The sequence below is a fragment of the Nuphar pumila genome, chromosome 9 (assembly GCF_984573655.1).
Source record: "Nuphar pumila chromosome 9, dmNupPumi1.hap1.1, whole genome shotgun sequence".
Taxonomy (NCBI): Eukaryota; Viridiplantae; Streptophyta; class Magnoliopsida; order Nymphaeales; family Nymphaeaceae; genus Nuphar; species Nuphar pumila.
The window spans coordinates 112,750,015-112,768,636 of record NC_143257.1 but is presented as its reverse complement, the minus strand read 5'-3'; the positions used below and the strand labels follow the sequence as shown (position 1 = coordinate 112,768,636).

The following is an 18,622-nucleotide window of genomic DNA, read 5'->3' as shown; positions in this document are numbered from 1 at the left end:
AAAATATGTTAAATGTCTTAATAAAAAGGACCCAATAATTCATTCATACTTTGGGTTCTTACCTGAAAATATAGTAAATGGTACAAGCTTTGATTGACACTATTGTTAAAATATGGTCTTCGAGTAGCAATGACTCGATATCCCCCATCATCAGAAATAGGAGACAAGACTACCAATGATTATCCTAGGTGGTAGGTCCTACAAATTTTTATAGTAAATTAAGGATGCATCATTAGAATTATTACAGCCTTTGAAGAGTTCTCTTCTGGTCTTTACAATGAAAAACATGCCCTAACAATGCAAACCATTCAGTTTGGATATTTTTGTAATAATGACATTAGCATTATCATATCTCTAGTAAATATATATGGAATAGTAAGCATTATGGCAAGTGTCCTTATTACCCTCATGAATGCATGATTAATATGTATCATGATTACATGATTAAATACATGTTTAAGTAGCATGTAGAATACATGTTTAAGTAACATGATTGAATGCAAGATTATATGATGAAATACATGTATTGTTATTCAACATGTATATATTAGTTTCTTACAGTTATGTGATGTTATTGTAGCTATCAAACTAGATGAAATTTGACCCCTTATATGCAATATTTTAGGTGATTAATAGCTATGGATGTGATGGACAAATGGGACAGCGACTTATTGAACCAGTTTTCTTTCATTTGTTTCATGTCCTAGATTAGTTGTTTGAGACTTCATAATTTCATGATGTTTATGACTCATGTATGGGTGTTTGAAGCTCTTTTAATGTTTTCACTTATTTTTTTTACATATTTGAATGGCTTGTGAACATGGAAGGCAAATCAGTAACTCAAGTGGATTGGACCTAAGACCAAACAAAGATTGGGGTTTGATCCATTATTGTGATTGGGTACTTGCATGTAACTCGCTCACGGTTTACTAACTCAAGAAAATTAAATGATTTTTGTTGAGACACTGATTGATTTTTAAAAAATTAATCTGATTAAAAAAATTAAAAAATAATATTTTTCTCTAATTTTTCTAAGTTAAAAATTTTGGAGCATTACACTAAGGGAGAGGGCATGTTGTAGACCCAATTCTTGAAGACTCATGTCCAGATCCAATCCTTCAAGTATTGAAGCTTGTGGGGCCCGCCCTTGGGGTGCCACCTCATCCTTTCAACATTTAGGATCAAGTGGGGCCCACTCATTGAATGTCCCCTCCAGAAATAGGCCCAAAAAACTCCGTGGGACCCACCTCCTTGAAAATAGAAGTCCAAGAGAAACCTATTTAAGGAGATGAGCACCCTATTCCTGGGTTGGTCCAAGTAGGTTTTACCATGAATAGCTCAAAGCTTAACTAGAATTAGGTTTTTGATTTAATACTTATTTCTAACTTGTATAGGCTTTCATGCACCATCCCTTGGCATATAGATAGGCCCATGTTTGAGGTTGAGATTAGGAATGAAATTTGGAAAATTGCTTCTCTCAAATTCGTCTCTCTTCTAACGAATCCCTACCTCCTGACTTGTCTCTCCGTCTCAAAGGGCTAATCTCTTCTCTCTTGTGGGTGAGTTGAACACTTCTCTCTTGTAGATGAGACACCTAGTGGATATGTTATTCCAAGTACACTAAGGATGCAACCAAGGCCCACCTTGAACCGGTGCAATCATAGCCAACTCTACGTCGGTCTCCACCTTCCCAAGCCCAATTTGCCAAGCATGTACCTCCCTGACCTTCCCTAGCAGACCTTCACCTACTCAACCTAGGCTCAATAAGTCCCTTAACCAATTTCCAAGCTAAAATTCACCTAAAGCTAATATGCCCAAACCAGAATTTTGACGAACCCTAATTTTTGTCGAACTTCAAAAAATTGCCCAACCCAATCTATAAAGAGTTTGAGTCTCAAATTTGAACTCAATACACCTTAAGGTGTCTAGTATCAACCCTGCGAATCTTGAGATTTATAGAAGTCCCATTACTGAGATCTTTTTTTTTTCTTTCGAGTCTACGTTCTCCCTAGCTATCAGTTCTCTACCCCTGAAATTTTAACCAAAACTAGTCTCAGGTGTCTGAATTAATCCCTCAAATTTTGAATTTTTTATGTGATGTCATTTGGGCGTACCAATTTTTCTATGGAAATCTATTAGAAAATAGAACCCTATCTATCCAAGTTTGACTTTTGACCTAATCCTTGACCTAACCTAGACTACCCTAGCCCAAAAAGCCTAAACCTAGTCTCAGCAACGCATCAATCAATGAAAGCTACACTCAGGAACACAACCAAAACAAACAAATAAATAATAAGCATTATACAAGTTGCAACGGCCCATTAAATAGGACAGCAGCCTGGTTGTGAGATGAATGTTACATTAATCAAGGAATATCTCTCAAATTCTCACACATAGCAGCACCCCCGTGATCTGTTACATACGTTTCTTTTCCACATAAATATCATAAACAGCAGCAGGATTGAGAGATTATTCTACAAATTGTAAGTATATATCGAATGTTATTATTACCAAGGGGAGCCTCAAATCTATTATGGCAGTTGCTGAACATAAACAACACTAAATCAGGCAGCAACCTCAGTGGAAAAAATTTGTATGCATATATAGAATGAACCTAAAGAAAAATATCTCTATTTTCTTGTGGTCTCTTTTAAAATTAAAGATAGAAGAGAAGCCTTCACATTCTATTCTCCCCATTTAAAATGAAATACCTGCATCAACAAATTGAGGCTTCAATTCAACTAGGGTAGAAATTTAAGAATTTCAAATGATAGGGAATGAATCAAGACGCAAATAATCTGACCATTATTTGGAAGTAGGTACGCTGGTTCGCAAGATGATCCGCATTATGACTGCAACAAGCTATCTCGCCTTCTTTGCCATCTTTGGGTTTTTGCACATTCTGATACTCAGAGGGGTGACCTCGACCAGTTCATCTTCTTGAATGTACTCAATGCAATCATCCAAACTATAATCCAATGGAGAATCAAGAACAACTGCAAATGTTCAAATGGATTAATGAACAAAGAAAGATCAAAGTGAACTTTAGTTTTTTCAACAATAAACAAACTGCACGAACCAAAAAATATTCTAATGACATCTGATTTAAGAAAATACAAAGATGAAATAGTATTGTCTTGACAAAGAGAAACTTCTAAAGCAGTAGACTCAACTCGACTCGTGAGAGCTTAGTCTAAGTAGCTGTTTTACCTTAGCCTCTGGGACATGAATAATTAAATTGAGCTGCTGATCAGGCAAAAAACTCAACCAACTTGAGGAGAGAGACAATCAACCCAACCTGCTCTTAGGTGGAAATAATTGTTTCCTAAGTGAGGATAACGATATGTAGTAAATACATGATTTTGTGCTCATCTTGAATTTCCAAAATCAAGTACAGGACAATTTGATCTTCTAAGAAATGACACCACCAATTTAATAAATTACTCATCCGCTTGAATGACTATAGTATAGACACTTTATTTATAAAACAAGAAGCACCTCTTAATTATGGAATCAATGCAATAATCATATTTTAGTCTAAACAACTAATAACTACCAATATTTGCATTAACTGCCCAACTTTTCTGTGTTACAATTAAATGCCAAAGCGCAAAACATTTTTCCCTTAATTAACAAAAAAAATAATACTATACCCTATCCCCGTTTGTTTATTCATTAATGAAATAAACGTTAAGGGCATTCTACTCAGTTTGTTTGACTAAACCATGATTAAAGAACTTGTGTCTTTCTTATGTAGAGAAAGTTTTAAAAATGGATAAATGTAATAACAGAACAGCCAGATGGTTATAAGTGGTTTTTGTAATCTATTCACTTAAATTTGAGTGTGTGAAGAGGAGATGAGTCGCAACTAGGGCTTCACAAGAGGCCATGCTTTTCACCTATTCCCATCTTATTTCTAAAAGAAAACAGTGAAGAATGTTACAACATTACGACCATTAAGGGCTTGTTTGCATGTCACAGAAAATCCCGCTTTCAGTGGTAAAGGGGGATTTTTCTGTGGGTCCCAGAAAATAACACATGCAAACATCGGAACTCTTGGTTTCTTTTTTGCACCCTCATTTACAGCGGAAAGCTCCCCGCCCACTGCTTGGTTTTTTTTTTGCACCCCATTTACAGTGGAAACAGAGTCCAATGGTGGATGGTCGGACTTTATTTCCACTTTAACACTCTCCATGCTTCTTTATGCATGGAAAGTGTTACGCTGGAATGCAAATTCCCCCTAAGTAGGGTGGTCTATAAAGGACAAAAATACCTTTGATTACAATATGAGTAACATGTATACAAAGAACAAAAGGATACAGTCAAAGTCAAACATAAAAACACGAGTCAAAGACAAAAATAACATAGGATAGCATATTCAAACTAACGAACATGCTAAATTTTTAAGTCATGCTTTGCTAGACAATATTTGAAACCAGTCCAGTAGGATTCATGGCCCAATATAAGAAATGATCAGACTTGACACTCATTCACAGGCAGTATAAAGGAAACCTTGATAAGACATGTCTGAAATAAAACCATTGGAGTCTATTATGTTTCTGAACTATCCTTCTGTCTAGCATCAAAATAATAAATCATCAAACTCGAGACTTCAACAAAAAATGTAAGGAAAAAAAATTAACTATTCACCTGTTTGTTCCTTATTTGAGCGTACGTTTGTTGCAGCCTTCTTCTTACACACATTTAACGCCAAATCTCCAGGTCGCTGATGAATGCCTACTATTTTACCTTTGTAGACATCCACGCCAGGACCTACAAACAAGTGTCCTCGTTCTTGAGCACTGGCTAGAGCATAGGATGTTGTTGTTCCATCCTCAAAAGCAACCTGTAACTCAATTCACTTAGAAATTGGCACCAGCAAATAAAGGCCTGAGAACCTGACATAGGAGTCAATCAAATCACACTCAAAACACATGAACTTGGCAGTTGATAAATCCAATAAACTTGATCAAAAGACATGCCGCCCAAGAGTCGGACAAAATGTGGAACAACATCTGCCTTGCCCAGACAAGTCTCAATTAGGATTCAGAACTTGAAACATGTAACAGTGCTGATCAAAATTTCAGATGTGAAAATAAATGCTAAGAAGAATCTGAAATGATCTCTCTCACTTACCAGGGAACCTTGATCTCTAGTGCTTATATCCCCTGCCCAAGGCCCATAACTATCAAAGACTGTATTAAGAACTGCTGTACCACGTGATGCAGTTAGAATGGCATTTCTTAGTCCAAGCAGACCACGAGTCGGGATCTTATATTTGACTATTGTTGTACCCTCCATTCTGTAATTGAAAAACGACATAAAGGTTATCAACCTATACACTCAGAAAGTAACACAATGAAAGTTTATAATTTATAAAAAAAAAAGTTTACAAAATAGCCTACTAGTTAAAAATACTTTGAAACATATATAATCACATGAAAAGGGCCACTGCTTGGTGCAATGGTAGGTGATCGGGCTGTCAGCATGGAGATGCAAGTTCAAGTCTTAACAGTGGCCACTTCTTGCAGAAAAGCAGTTAGGACTGGCCCACATGTGCCCCTTCCCAGCACACTCATGTACAGGGTCGCATGTGTATGGCCTTTTACATATCAAATGAAAACAAAGCAACGTATAGTCACTGGTAGCGTAGACTAGTGCAGCACACAGAGAAACTAGGTTGTCAATTTTGCACAAGGACCAAAAAATACACAGGGAGCAGAAGCACAGTTCAGCTGTGAACCAAACACATGGCCACTTTGATGCACTGATCAAATATTCCAACATAACACGAAGACATTTTCTATTCAGAAAAATGACCAGAAGGATGAAAGAATGATGAAAAAAAAAGAGTTAACGTACCCAGCTCCCTGCATATCAAACATTTGACCACGCCTTCTCCCAAGAAGTTCCACAACAGGCCCCATGTATACTTCTGATACCTCTACAGTAGCAATCTGTAACAAGTGAAAAGAAGGCTGCATATCAAATTTTGGAAGGACTTGAAAAGAGAACGTGTGGTATGCAGAATAAGAGCCCAGCTACAACATCATAGAGACCTCTAGTTAACAGAACCCTTTTGTTATTTGGCTAGCAGAAACTTCTGTTGTTCTTGATGCAAGATTCAGCAAGAAGCCGACCAACAATAATAAATCATATTAATGAATTACATTAGGCATCCTTATAGGCTATATCATGCCACATCAGGGTATTGCATTTATTAGTACTAATAGGCTTTCTTATCCCAAGGATATCTTATTCATTTCGACCTTAGATCTGTTTTAAAAAACCAAATAAAATATAGATCAGATACCAATATACCCAAATTCCCTAAATGGGCCTTATTTTCAAATATTTAAACATTCTTAGGAGCATCAATACCTCAAACGGCTCAAGCAATTCATCATTCACCCTCTTATTTATGACTTTCGGAGGGCCCACCATAAATTCATATCCTTCTCTCCGCCTGCAAAGTTAAAAAACACATCATATACCAAAGAAGGCATGTGAACATGAAGCCAACCGTAGCAACAAAAAACTAGAAGCACAACTCACATGTTCTCAATCAATATAGTGATGTGCAAGGTACCCCTCCCACTAACAATAAAAGTATCGGCTGTTTCCCCATCTTCAACTTTCATAGCCAGATTCCTCTCAAGCTCACGATATAACCGGTCTCGAAGGTTCCTACTTGTAACATACTTACCCTGAAGTAAGAGCATGAATTAGAAAATAAAACATAACCAACCCAAATCACAATTCCAGCAGGAAGAAATGGCATGATAAAAAGAGATTGATGGCAAACATTGCCAGTCAGCCTCAAGCACCGTCGAACTAGGCCACTTTATTCATTTCGAGTTAACCACGTGCATGGGCAGCATTTGATACACATACAGAAACAAAAACGTGTGCAGGTGATCAAAATGCACCCAGAATACAAAAAAGACATTAGCACAGGATTCTAAACCAATAACCAAATGAAGTTCAGAAAACTTCCCTGCAATTTGCAAACTAATAGAAAGCAATCATATACTGCCTAATTTCTGTTTCTGTTCGCACAAATTTGTCCTGAAAATGTAATAGTTCTATTATTGTTCATTACTTACAATTTTGATTGGGTAAACACTAAAAAGAACCCCAGAGAGAGAGAAAGATTGCTCGACATCAAAAACTCTTTGAAGTATAAAAATGCTGACCAGAACATTAGGCCCAATCATGTTTTCCCACTGTTTAATAACTGAACTTAGTTCTCCAAAGTCAATCTTGTTCATAACTCACAATAGTTTCAAGGGCATCTTCTTCAAAGCACCTATGCACGCAGAGAGTGAGGGTTTGTGATAAGAAGGAATCAACTGCTGAGAATCTGATGTTGGATCCAGATCCAAAATAGAATAATGGGTCAGACATTCCATTGTGTTCTTGTATTTGTTGTTATTGTAATATGTTTGTGTTATGAGGGCATATTTGTCCATGTGTAAAAATATTACATATATAAGGGATTAATAGAGGCCATGGCCAACTATTCCAAAATCAGTTGGGACGTTTTGCAGCAGCCATCTCTCTCTCTCTCTCTCTCTCTTTTGTTTATCTCTGCTTTTCTCATTGTTTGCACCAGGTACGGTTCCCGAGGCAACTCTAACACCAACATCCAAAGGTTGCCATTCAGAAGTGAAAAAACTTGTGAGCTCCACCAATCTACTAAACATACTAAAATCACGGCTGCATTGACCAGAATATCAAGCCTTAACCCACACATATGAAATCTTCGTCAATGAATAACACATTCATCCATCCATATTGTCTACTAACTTAACCAAGACTTCTAGGTTATTTCTACTCACCTTGCCTTGTAAAAAGGCTACTAGAACAAAAGGGAACCTTGACACCTCAGAGATGCCCAGTTGGGACTAGACAACAGACAAGAAGCTTCTAACATCCTATTTGAGAAGGATGTTGCCAAGCATGGTTTTCTCTTCCTTTGATTCATATCAATGAAAAAGCAGCCTACTCTGCCATGTTCTGTTCTACATCTCAAGGATGGTGAAGATGACTTCCTCCAATAATCAATCATAATCTAGCCTTTTCTATGGAGCACAATGATAACAGCCGCACCCAAAACTTTTTCTCCGTGTAATCAAAGTTGCAAGCAGCAGACAACCAGGTGTTGGGCCTAGGATAACCACCTAGCTCATACACCTAAGACATTGCCTTGAAAGAGAGAGAAAAAAACTGCACCGATTGACAAAGCCCTCATATTGCTTGTCTGGGTTTCCTAGGCAGCCTAGGTTCCAGCACTTATGTGAACATCTCTAATGACCGGCAAGCACGTAGATTGGTTAGATTGACTAGGTAAAACCTAGCAAAAATTTTTAATGTATAGCTGTTAACCATTTGCATATGCCAATATTCAGGCAAATCTGTCTGGCTGCTATCTCCAGAATTATGCCATTGGAGTATAAAAAAAATAGAACATACCTCACGACCAACAAAAGGTGCAGTGTTGATTGAAAATGCCATTTTGACAGTTGGCTCTTCAATCTTTATGGCAGGCAATGCCTTTCCCCTGCTTTTATCAGCTATAGTCTCACCAATCTTCACATAGAAAGAGTAAGAACACGTTATTTTAGATACTAATTCTGACTTCACCATCAAAGGAAGACTAAGCTCCAGCATAGAAATTACAAGCCTATGCTATCAAAGAAAGCAGAGGTCTACAGATTCAGAACAAGCAACTTGACATGCTTACAAGAATATCACCAATGCCACAGACGGCACAAATATCTCCAGCCTCAACAGACTCAACTGCAGCCCTTGAGAAGTTCTCAAACACAAAGAGCTCGCTAATTTTGGCAGATCTACATGTTTCATCTGAGGTACAGACCTACAAAACCAAGGCGACCTTTTGAGTTAATTATTTATTAACAAGTCAAATAGAGCTGTGTAGTGGTAATATTATTATGTTGATAAAATAAAAAAATTGAACGCAAGAAAGCAGAAGAAAATTCCCTGCATCCACAACTACAGTTTAGAAAAAGGAATGGTTCATTGCAGAAAGTTAAGATAAATAAAAACCAAGAACTAATCATTCATATGTTTCCCAACCCCCCATCTCTCAGACGAATCTGAAAAACAAGCCATAGACTCGCAGTGTCAGATGCACTTGCTACAAGCAAATGCCTTTCTCATAAATAGAGAATAATCTGCAGCTCAGGATGATCACTTTTTTTTTCTTCTTAGCAATATTTTCCAAATTAGGAATGCTGAGTATTCTATGATGGGAATGAAACTAAAATGCCCTATGAGGATGAAATCGCAACATTCAGTTTAAGTTTAGGTGAAATTTTGCAAAATTCTACTTCAAGTGAAGGAAACTAGCTTGGTCCTTAGAATACTCAATCATTCATTTTTACATATCATAATGTTGCCCTCTCATTTCAACTGTTTAGAGCCCAATATTCTTTGCTTAGAATGCTGGAAGTCCAGCCCTGAGGAACAAGCCAACCCACTTAATGATATCATTTTTTACATAGACTATATCTTGTTCTACTTAGCATGACTGCACCATAAGGGAAGTGAAATAGCATAAACCATTTTCACATATAATCCACAATAGTATGCAACTGTAGAACTGCATCCCAGCACTTTATGCAAGAAAGTAGTTTCTCAATGTCTTTAAAATAAATAGTAAGGATGGCCTACTGATGAATGATGCAATACTGAAGCAAGAGATGTCTCATGCATCATGTGCAACCTAGGAACCGACATATGATCTACTAAATCAGAAAATATATCTTCTTACCTTTACCTCCATTCCTCTTTCTAACACCCCTGCATGCAAGCGTCCTATTGCTATGCGCCCTTTATGCCCATCATATTCAGTATTTGATACCTGAAATAGAATGCAAGATAAAAGTGAACTTCGCATAAAGAACAAATGTGGGAAATGCAGTAGGCGAAACATTGTGCTAAAAAAATGATTAGCCTAGTATTTAAATATCAACAGTCAGAAATGGAAAAGTACCTGGAATCTCTTTAAAAATGAATAGAACAATGCATATGTTTACTAATTGGAACATATTCTAACATCTAAGCATAAAGAAGACCACAAAATCCAAACCATTTCCTATAAGAATTTATATGTTTCTGAAAAAGCATATATCAGATATAATATGATGAAGCAGAAGCACAAGATATTGTGAGTATGCAACGAAAATGAATGAATTGTTCCTAAAATCAAAGGGAAGATTTTTCATTCATGTGCTAATTTGAAAGACATTAGTAGCATTCCAAATGTACGAAGACATTGGAATATGAAAAGTATTTACTAACAAGCATCTGCAGTGCACCATCTTTATCTATCACTGGCTCTGGGATGCATCTAATTATGGCTTCAAAAAGTGGACCAAGATCATCTGCCAAATCATTAGGAGCTAGACCAGCTTTTCCTTTAATAGCACTTGCATATATCACTTGAAAATCACACTGCACAAGCCATTCAATTAAATGCAGAATACTTGTCACTTAAATGTACATTATAATTTAATTCTTGTCTTTGAACCCAAGATATGGCTAAATAAAAATGCAGTAATAGTTATACCTGTTCATCTGTTGCATTTAGCTCAATGAAAAGTTCAAAAGTTGAATTAACCACAAAGTCAGGACGTGCTGAGGGTCTGTCAATCTTATTCACCACAACTACCACTGCATGTCCAAACTCAAGAGCCTTCTTTAATACAAACCGTGTTTGTGGCATCGGCCCCTCCACAGAATCCACCTTACAAATGAAAACCAGATAAAATGTATAAATAAGGTCTGGGTTATGAAAAAAAAGCAATCACATATAAAGAATACATCAACTAATAATCAGAACATTGAATTTGAACTGCTTCTATTGTAATTGGTCAACTGCCTAAATAACGGGAATTGAACCTTTTTTTTCATGAAACTAGTATTTGCAGTGTGTACTGCAAAACATTGCCACATATCATAATCATCTTTTAACCAGCTACAGATGGCGAAATAAAGAATAGTGACATTATATTACATATCAATCATTTTATGCTGCCAGTTGTACAACGCTAAAGGTGCTTTTGGAATTAACAGAAGCCAGAGGGCATTTTGGGGATAAATTTTCATTATATTGCATGTGGCAGCAGGTAGCTGTGAAGACATTTTTCCTAACCATCAGAGAGCTCAAGAGATCATTTTTCTAAATATGAGGGCAATTATCTGAGACTACAATTCTGTAAAACTGGATTTTTACTTGGAAGAAGATGATGATGGAGAGGAGAAGAAGCTGCTTGTAAAACCGGATCTTTGCTTGGAAGAAGAAGATGATGGAGAGGAGAAGAAGCTGATGCAATACCCCAAAACGTGATGTCTGGCTCTTTTCCTTATATTAAAGAAACTTTCTAATTTACATGAACATTTACAGTATTGCCCTATATTAACAACAATCTAATATACAAGGAAAGAGGGCAAAACTGAAAAATAAAATCTAGTACTCATAATAAAACATGATAAACAGAAAATAACTTCAGCATAGACCAAATCTGGATATAGATCTGGATCCAGATCGTGAATCCAGGCAAGGATGTCACATCTCAACAAATTCAATGCAAAATATTGAACTATAGATCCAACAATGTTTTGAAATTTCTAGGCAGACATATCCATACTAAGTATAGATTTTCAGCTCTACACGCTGCTTTCTTAACCATCTGGACAAATATGACCCTTCAAATTATACTTGTGGTTCTGTTCACCCATCTTTGCCACAGTCCCATCCTATTCCTATTCCTCCTATGCCTTCCTGTATGCCATAATTCATGGCCCACACTATGCTGTCTGTCTCTCTAGGGCTCCACCATCAGCATGCCTAGGGACCACAACTGTGTCATCGCTAATCCAAGACTCAGCCTTGAACCAGATACTCAGAGAACATAATCCATGGCTTATAGGCATGGCAATAGGAGTGAAATGGGCAGTAGAGGCTGGACGCAGATCCAACACATCTTATGTATGTTTCCATAGTTGTCCATTTTCATATCAGAGTTGGACCTGAGAGTTGGAATACGTTGCTCGCATTTGGTGCATTTTTATATTTTCCTGACTCCAATTGGAACCTAAAATGCATGACCTATTTTATCATGTTTGGTATTACCAACCAAAAGAGCATGCAAGTGGATTAGAACCTCAAATAGAACCTGATAATATAGATAGATATTGGCATTTAGATCAGATGCATTATGGGCTATTGGAAATTTTTCTATCAATAATTTGGTCAGCAAATGCTAATCAGATACAGTTGGAGACCAGCCAAACCCATTTTGTTTTTCTCCTAAATAGGAACATTGGCTTATGTTCTACCCCTTGTCGGTCATGTTTTGCTGGGTTTGGTAATACCAAGCCTGGTTCTAACTCAGAATCATTGCAGGGAAAATACCTTGGCCCAAGTCCGAGTGAAAGTTTGCTTTGCAAATATTGTTAAGGATACATGTATGGATCTGGATCTTTGGAATCAGATCCAAATCTGTTCAGCAGGGTCGTGTATTTGTAATATTGCTGCAGGAGATTGTTTGGACCTTTGAGTTATAAGGACTCCTATGTAAAAATAGAAGTGTGTAGCATCCTCCATGTAATATTAGAAAGCTTTATATATATAAAGAATAGAAGGGCTGGACGTGTTTTTGCCTCCTAACCTTGTCTCTTCTCTCTATCTCACGTCTTCTACAGCAGGGCATGAATCCCTAGAACCATTTTTCTCAAATATAGATTTGCTGATGGGTCAGATATGATCAGAACCACACACGGCCAATTTTCACCCCATGCAACCATAATTCTACTAGAGGATTATATTTTCAGATCAATAGCAGATACAAATTCGATCTGGTTCTGGTTCACCTGAAACTACATGCCATCCATTTTCGGTGCTTCAACCATGATCCTACCTAGAGATGCACGATCATAAACAGATGGAAATTTGGACATTGATCAGGTTCACCAAAATTTAGATGAAGTCCAAGTCTAACCAAGTTTCATACATCATGATGGAATTCATTACACTATTATGTATTGGGATATAAACCAGAGCTGTATTAGGTTGGAGCTTGACCTAGACCTAGTTATATCAATAAGATGACTCATATCTAGGTCCAATTTAATTAAACTCCATATGATGTGTGTGTGAGCATGTGGGTGTGTATGTATGCGTGCCAGACCTGTCAAGTTCACCAGCCTTTCGTGGATATTATTAATAACAGGTTCACCATAAATTTATACTTCTAATAATTTTAACGTGATGCATTAATCGTCAACACCACGATTCGCGGCCATTCGTTAGTTAAACCTTTGAAATGTAAAAAATACCTTTCAATGTGTTCTACTTATAAAATTGTTAGAATGATTGGTAACAATTAATACATCAAAACCACCAAGGTCATCTATTGGATATAAATTTGTAATGAAGTCGTTAACATCCACCGGTGAACTTGTTAATGTCCAGTTGTCTACAGAAGGCCATGGAAGGTAGCAAATCCACACACACAGACACACTCACAGATGCATAGAGGAGAGAGAGAGAGAGAGAGAGAGAGAGAGAGAGAGAGAGAGAGAGAGAGAAATGTGGTATTGTAGGTGCTTGTGAAGTGGAGTGGAAGATTATCAAACAGACATGCATGAGATAAGGGAACTAGTGCCTGCTTTTTAAAAGCCAGGTGCATTTATTGGAGTGGCATGGTGGAGTCAAAAAAGATACACACAAATTCACATTTACATACATACATATGTACACATACTATATGCATACATACGTACATACATGCACACATGTATGTATGTATGTATGCATGCATTCATGTATGTATGTATAATTATATATATATAGATAGATATATAAAATGTACTTGGCCTAGATATGTACATGCAGAAATTTGAATATCTTTTTGAATTTTAGGAAAATATTTTATATAGAACCATGATCCTGGATAAGCTCTCTAAATCCCAAGGGACAAGGGTTCATAGGAAAATCCGTACAATTGAGACGAACTTTTAAAATCCAAAATCATTTGTGGAGGCAGAAAGATGCCACCCGCAACAATTCCTGCTTACAAAAATAAACCTTCAAATAATATGATGTATAGCATATGATACAATGATGTAAATAACATCTTGAACATAGATGTCATTTAACATGATACAATTGCAGTTTGCCTTAAGCTTATGTGACAAGAACAGAAGGTCAATAGAACATGTCAGAATGAATAAGAAATGTACCCAAATTTCTGCACAATCAAACAGAATAACCTATCTCAGTTATGAATTGCTGTGATGGTACAGTTCCACAACAAAATATGAGAGTTTGAGAAAGAAGTGCTGAAGCACAATACCACTAAAAGCACTCCTTCCACCATATTAAGAACACGCTCAACCTCCCCACCAAAATCAGAATGGCCTGGAGTGTCAATAATATTGATCTTTGTATCTTTATAAGATATTGATGTGTTTTTGCTTAGGATTGTTATTCCCCTTTCTCGCTCCAGATCATTTGAGTCCATTACCCGTTCTTGTACCACTTGGTTATCACGGAAAACCTGCATGGTGGCCAATAATAAGCTAGTATTACAAGAAAAATTTATCATCAAATACCAAAAACACCTAAAACTTTCAAACATCTGTGAAAATATGGAGGCTAAAAACTATAACTAGAGCATTCAAATCCCTTTTAGAAGGATAATCTTCTTTTGCACTTTCAGTTTTGAATCCTTTGGCATTGATGCCAATATCGTTGTTTTTACGAACAATTCAGCAGTTCAAGGAAGGATGTGATGTCATTCTGAGAAAAGCAAAAATGCATTAAGCTTGTCCAAGGAGAATATTTTGCCAAATGAGGACAGGATTGTCCTTGTTGTAGTGGCCCTCAATCTTGGAGAAAAAAATGTGCTGAACCACTAAGAAACTATTTTTCCACCTAACTTGCATTTTTTGAAGGGCATTTCAATGCTTCAAGTGGCTGCTTTTAAAAGTCAATTAACTTTAATTGTTTTCTGCATATTTATGTGTCTGAGAGAGAGAGAGAGAGGTTACAACTTCCAAGACAAGTTAAGACCACCATAACATATAAAACTTGCTAATGCTTCCACTTGAAATTTCTTTTTCAGTGTTGGTCAAGTTAATTGTAACTATGATCAACAAAACAATATAACTAGTGTCATAAGCTTCACAAGTTTTAATGTAACAAAGGAAGCCTCACCTAGGTATCCAATGCCAATATATTACCTTAGCTTGCCTCAGCATTGCATCCACTAAAGTTGTCTTCCCATGATCTACATGAGCAACAATTGCTATGTTGCGCACATCTCTTCTAGTGTTTATCTTGCTTCGCTTCTCCACTACAATAAAGCAGTAACATTACACCCTTTACCTCAACAATACCACAAATAAAAAATAAATAAATATGATATTGTGGTTTTTCTTATCAGCATTATATTTAAAAAGGTTAACAGTAAGAAAACAATAATAAATGCCTAAGATGTATGGGCATAAATGAAACTAGAAAAAACCTAAAGCATTATAAGATTTCCAGATGCACTTGTCAACATCCTACTTTTATTGTCTCAACAACCTTGCATATAGGTCAATTCTTCAATGCAATTTCTTTAAATTTTTAAGATTCTAGCACAACATAAAGTATACTCAATAATTAATATCACCTCTTTAACACGATGACTCACACCTTAAACCATGATCCTATGGTGTAAGATAGATCCGCTGTGTCAACAGCATTCCCACATCCAACAAGATAAGGCAAGCTTCCAGATAAATGGGAGATGAAACTAACAAGATCAATAATAGTATGAAATTATTGCCTGGCCCAACTAATAGGAAAACCAGCTATAATCTCACATAAGGTCACACTACTTTTTGAATAAAAGAATCATGTATATGGTATCATGAAATGATGAAGACCTTTCAATGTTCAAATTGAACTAGGTTGACTTACACCTACAAACAACAAGTGCTCCAGCGTTATACATACACAAATGGAAGCAGGCAAGCAAATGTTCTTGCATGGGTAGCAGTAGTGACTGAGGAACAGATTAGTCAATTAACATGTGTCAAATCACTCATCAATTCAAGAATTTTAAATAGAAAATGTTCACAACATGAATTAAATACATAAACAAAATGTGAATAAGTGTCAGGTTTTATCTGAACAATAACTACATCCAATCGTATAAATACATTCAATTAGGATCTGGTTTATTTCCTTATTCAAACATAACTCAGGTTAGGTGATATTCAATCAGAATCCAGACACATTGATTCATTTTCTAATAATTTCTTGAACATAACTTGTCTGTGCTCTTGATACACATAGTATGAACAAAGTTGTAGATTTTCTAGAATTCCTTTTTGATAGGCAATTTTTCTGGAATCTTTTAGAGTATTTTGTATTATTTTTTCCTTTTCCTTTGATTTTGATTTTTCCATTTTGGGGATTTTTCTTTTTTTATTTTGTTTGTTTGTGAGGCATGTGCTTCCAACTCTTGAAGCTTCCACCTTAGCTTATAGAGGTTGAGTAGATCAGAGGCTGGCCTGCACATCATGTTTGTCAATTGTCACCTGACTCTGTTATGTTATTTCCCACAATTCATCATATTTGACTTGCGCTAGAATTCAAAGTCACCATGGTCAAAGACAATTCATTTCATGAGGCCACCTTTCAAAATATTGATAATTCCTCTTGTACTGTTCACGAGATACTCAGCTGGACCCATTTTTCATAACTGAATTGGGGTCGCTGGGTCACCTATTAGACTCGGTGAGGCTAAATTGGACCACAGCTTAGAGCTCAAAGGACTTGGATTTTTCTTGAGTAACCGACCCAAGAATTCAACAAATGCAAGCCTGAATTGAGTCGCAGCTGAGACCTCAAAGCTCATCTCAACTATGACACTCATCATCCCCACAGGCCACATGAGCTCTCCAGCAACTCACGCCAAGGTTTTAGAATAGAAAACAACAAAATTAATCGATCACCCAGCTCTTTCACCAATTCGACTCGCTCAGATTATGCAAATTGGGTTGCACTCAGTGGGGGTAACCATTTGGTACTATTGACAGAACTTCCTATCAAGTTGGAATAATCAATTTCCTTCACCTTCTTTTTGGAACTTTTTTTCCGGATCAGACCCTACAGATGTCATCGACATAGTTTGTTCAGTAGAAAACGGGCTTTGGATCGTGTGGTCAAGACGTGTACGTAGGTTTACCATGTTGAACACATCTATGAGGTCAGACTGAGCATAAAAAGCTCTCACCTATGATTATCTGCTCGATAGTACCATACGATTGCTAGTAGCAGATATTTTACTCTCTGGGATATACTATCACTATCAGTATATCAGAATCCGGAGCTCGAACTAAAACAAGTGACACTACAAAGAAGAAGCAATACCACAAGCATCAAGCTTCCAAACAAAGGAACCCAAACCCTAGGAACCACTCAGCCAAGCAAACGAGTCCAGGAACAACATCAAAGGGAGAGCGAAACCGTCTGAATCAAGAGATAGGATTATGAATCGTTACCGGTGACGGTCTCGACGGACGAAGCCGAGCAACGAACGATCGCCGGGGCGCGCCTCGGACGATCCCCGGAGCGAAGCGAAGGCATCGGCATCGATGAAGAAAGGGCGAGACTGAAAACTAGCGGCGAATTGGCGCCGAATTGCAGAGAGGGAAGCCTAGAAGAGCTCGGCCTCTGGGAGAGGAAGGGGGAAGTAATCTGCGTCCCCATCGCCATCGCCATTTTCTGCAGCGATGAAGATGGGGAAGACAGAAAGAGACGATGAGTTATCCCCTTTTTGTTTCTTATTTTTCGAACGTTGGGCGGGCGTCCCACGCTCGCGCCACCCTATCAGCCTCACGATAACAAGAGGCTCTCAGCTCCCTCACAGTCTTTGCACGTGGGTCCTACCACGGAGGGTGTTGTACTGGATCTTGTAGGATCATAGTTTGGTTACAAAGAAGGGGGTTCGATTAACTATTCGGGTCGGACCCACAAGGTCCGAATTATTAGATCGGTTGGGTATGGCTTATGAACTTTTATACCAAACCCAGATCCAACCCGAGTTCCGATTAAGATCTTCAAATTTTCAATACGAAAAAAATTATTATTTTACTGAGTATGGACCAGGTCTGGTTCATGTAATTCTTATTGGATCCAGGTTTTTTTATATGAAAAATCAGGTGGAAGCCGAAATCCGAATTACTCACATCACTTAGTCGGATCCAGGTTTGGATCAACCCATTTTAGCAGTCCAACCTGTTGACACCCGTAGGATCTAAGACACCTTGGACGGAAAAGCATTCATGAAGCTTTGGATGCCATTCATCACCAAAAAATCCAATTGGATCCATTTTTATTGTTTGGACTTTATCTTTTATTTTGGGTCTTGTAACAGGTATTATATCGATGTAACGGATCCAAAGATGAATTTGGCAGTTTATTATATTATATTAAGTTATTAATTTGTGTATATCGAAATAGGAAGCCTAAGGTTATCAGGGTTACTCTTCTCATCTATAAATAGGCAGAGTTCTAAGAATTGAGGTTTTTGTT

At 37.2% G+C, this 18,622-nt stretch overlaps 1 protein-coding gene across 1 annotated transcript; it reads right to left on the bottom strand.

Annotated features, from left to right (window-relative positions):
• Positions 1–2,265: 2,265 nt before the first annotated feature.
• Positions 2,266–17,910, bottom strand: SVR3 (elongation factor family protein). The gene is made up of 15 exons (XM_090017798.1): positions 17,590–17,910; positions 15,277–15,389; positions 14,388–14,591; positions 10,598–10,774; positions 10,330–10,482; positions 9,800–9,889; positions 8,747–8,881; positions 8,476–8,592; positions 6,556–6,707; positions 6,382–6,466; positions 5,863–5,957; positions 5,137–5,302; positions 4,651–4,846; positions 2,804–2,996; positions 2,266–2,711 (listed from the first exon to the last, which is right to left on the bottom strand). Exons 1-14 carry the CDS (start codon positions 17,807–17,809, stop codon positions 2,863–2,865), a joined length of 2,037 nt encoding a protein of 678 aa, XP_089873924.1. The 5' UTR covers positions 17,810–17,910; the 3' UTR covers positions 2,266–2,711; positions 2,804–2,862.
• Positions 17,911–18,622: the final 712 nt, after the last annotated feature.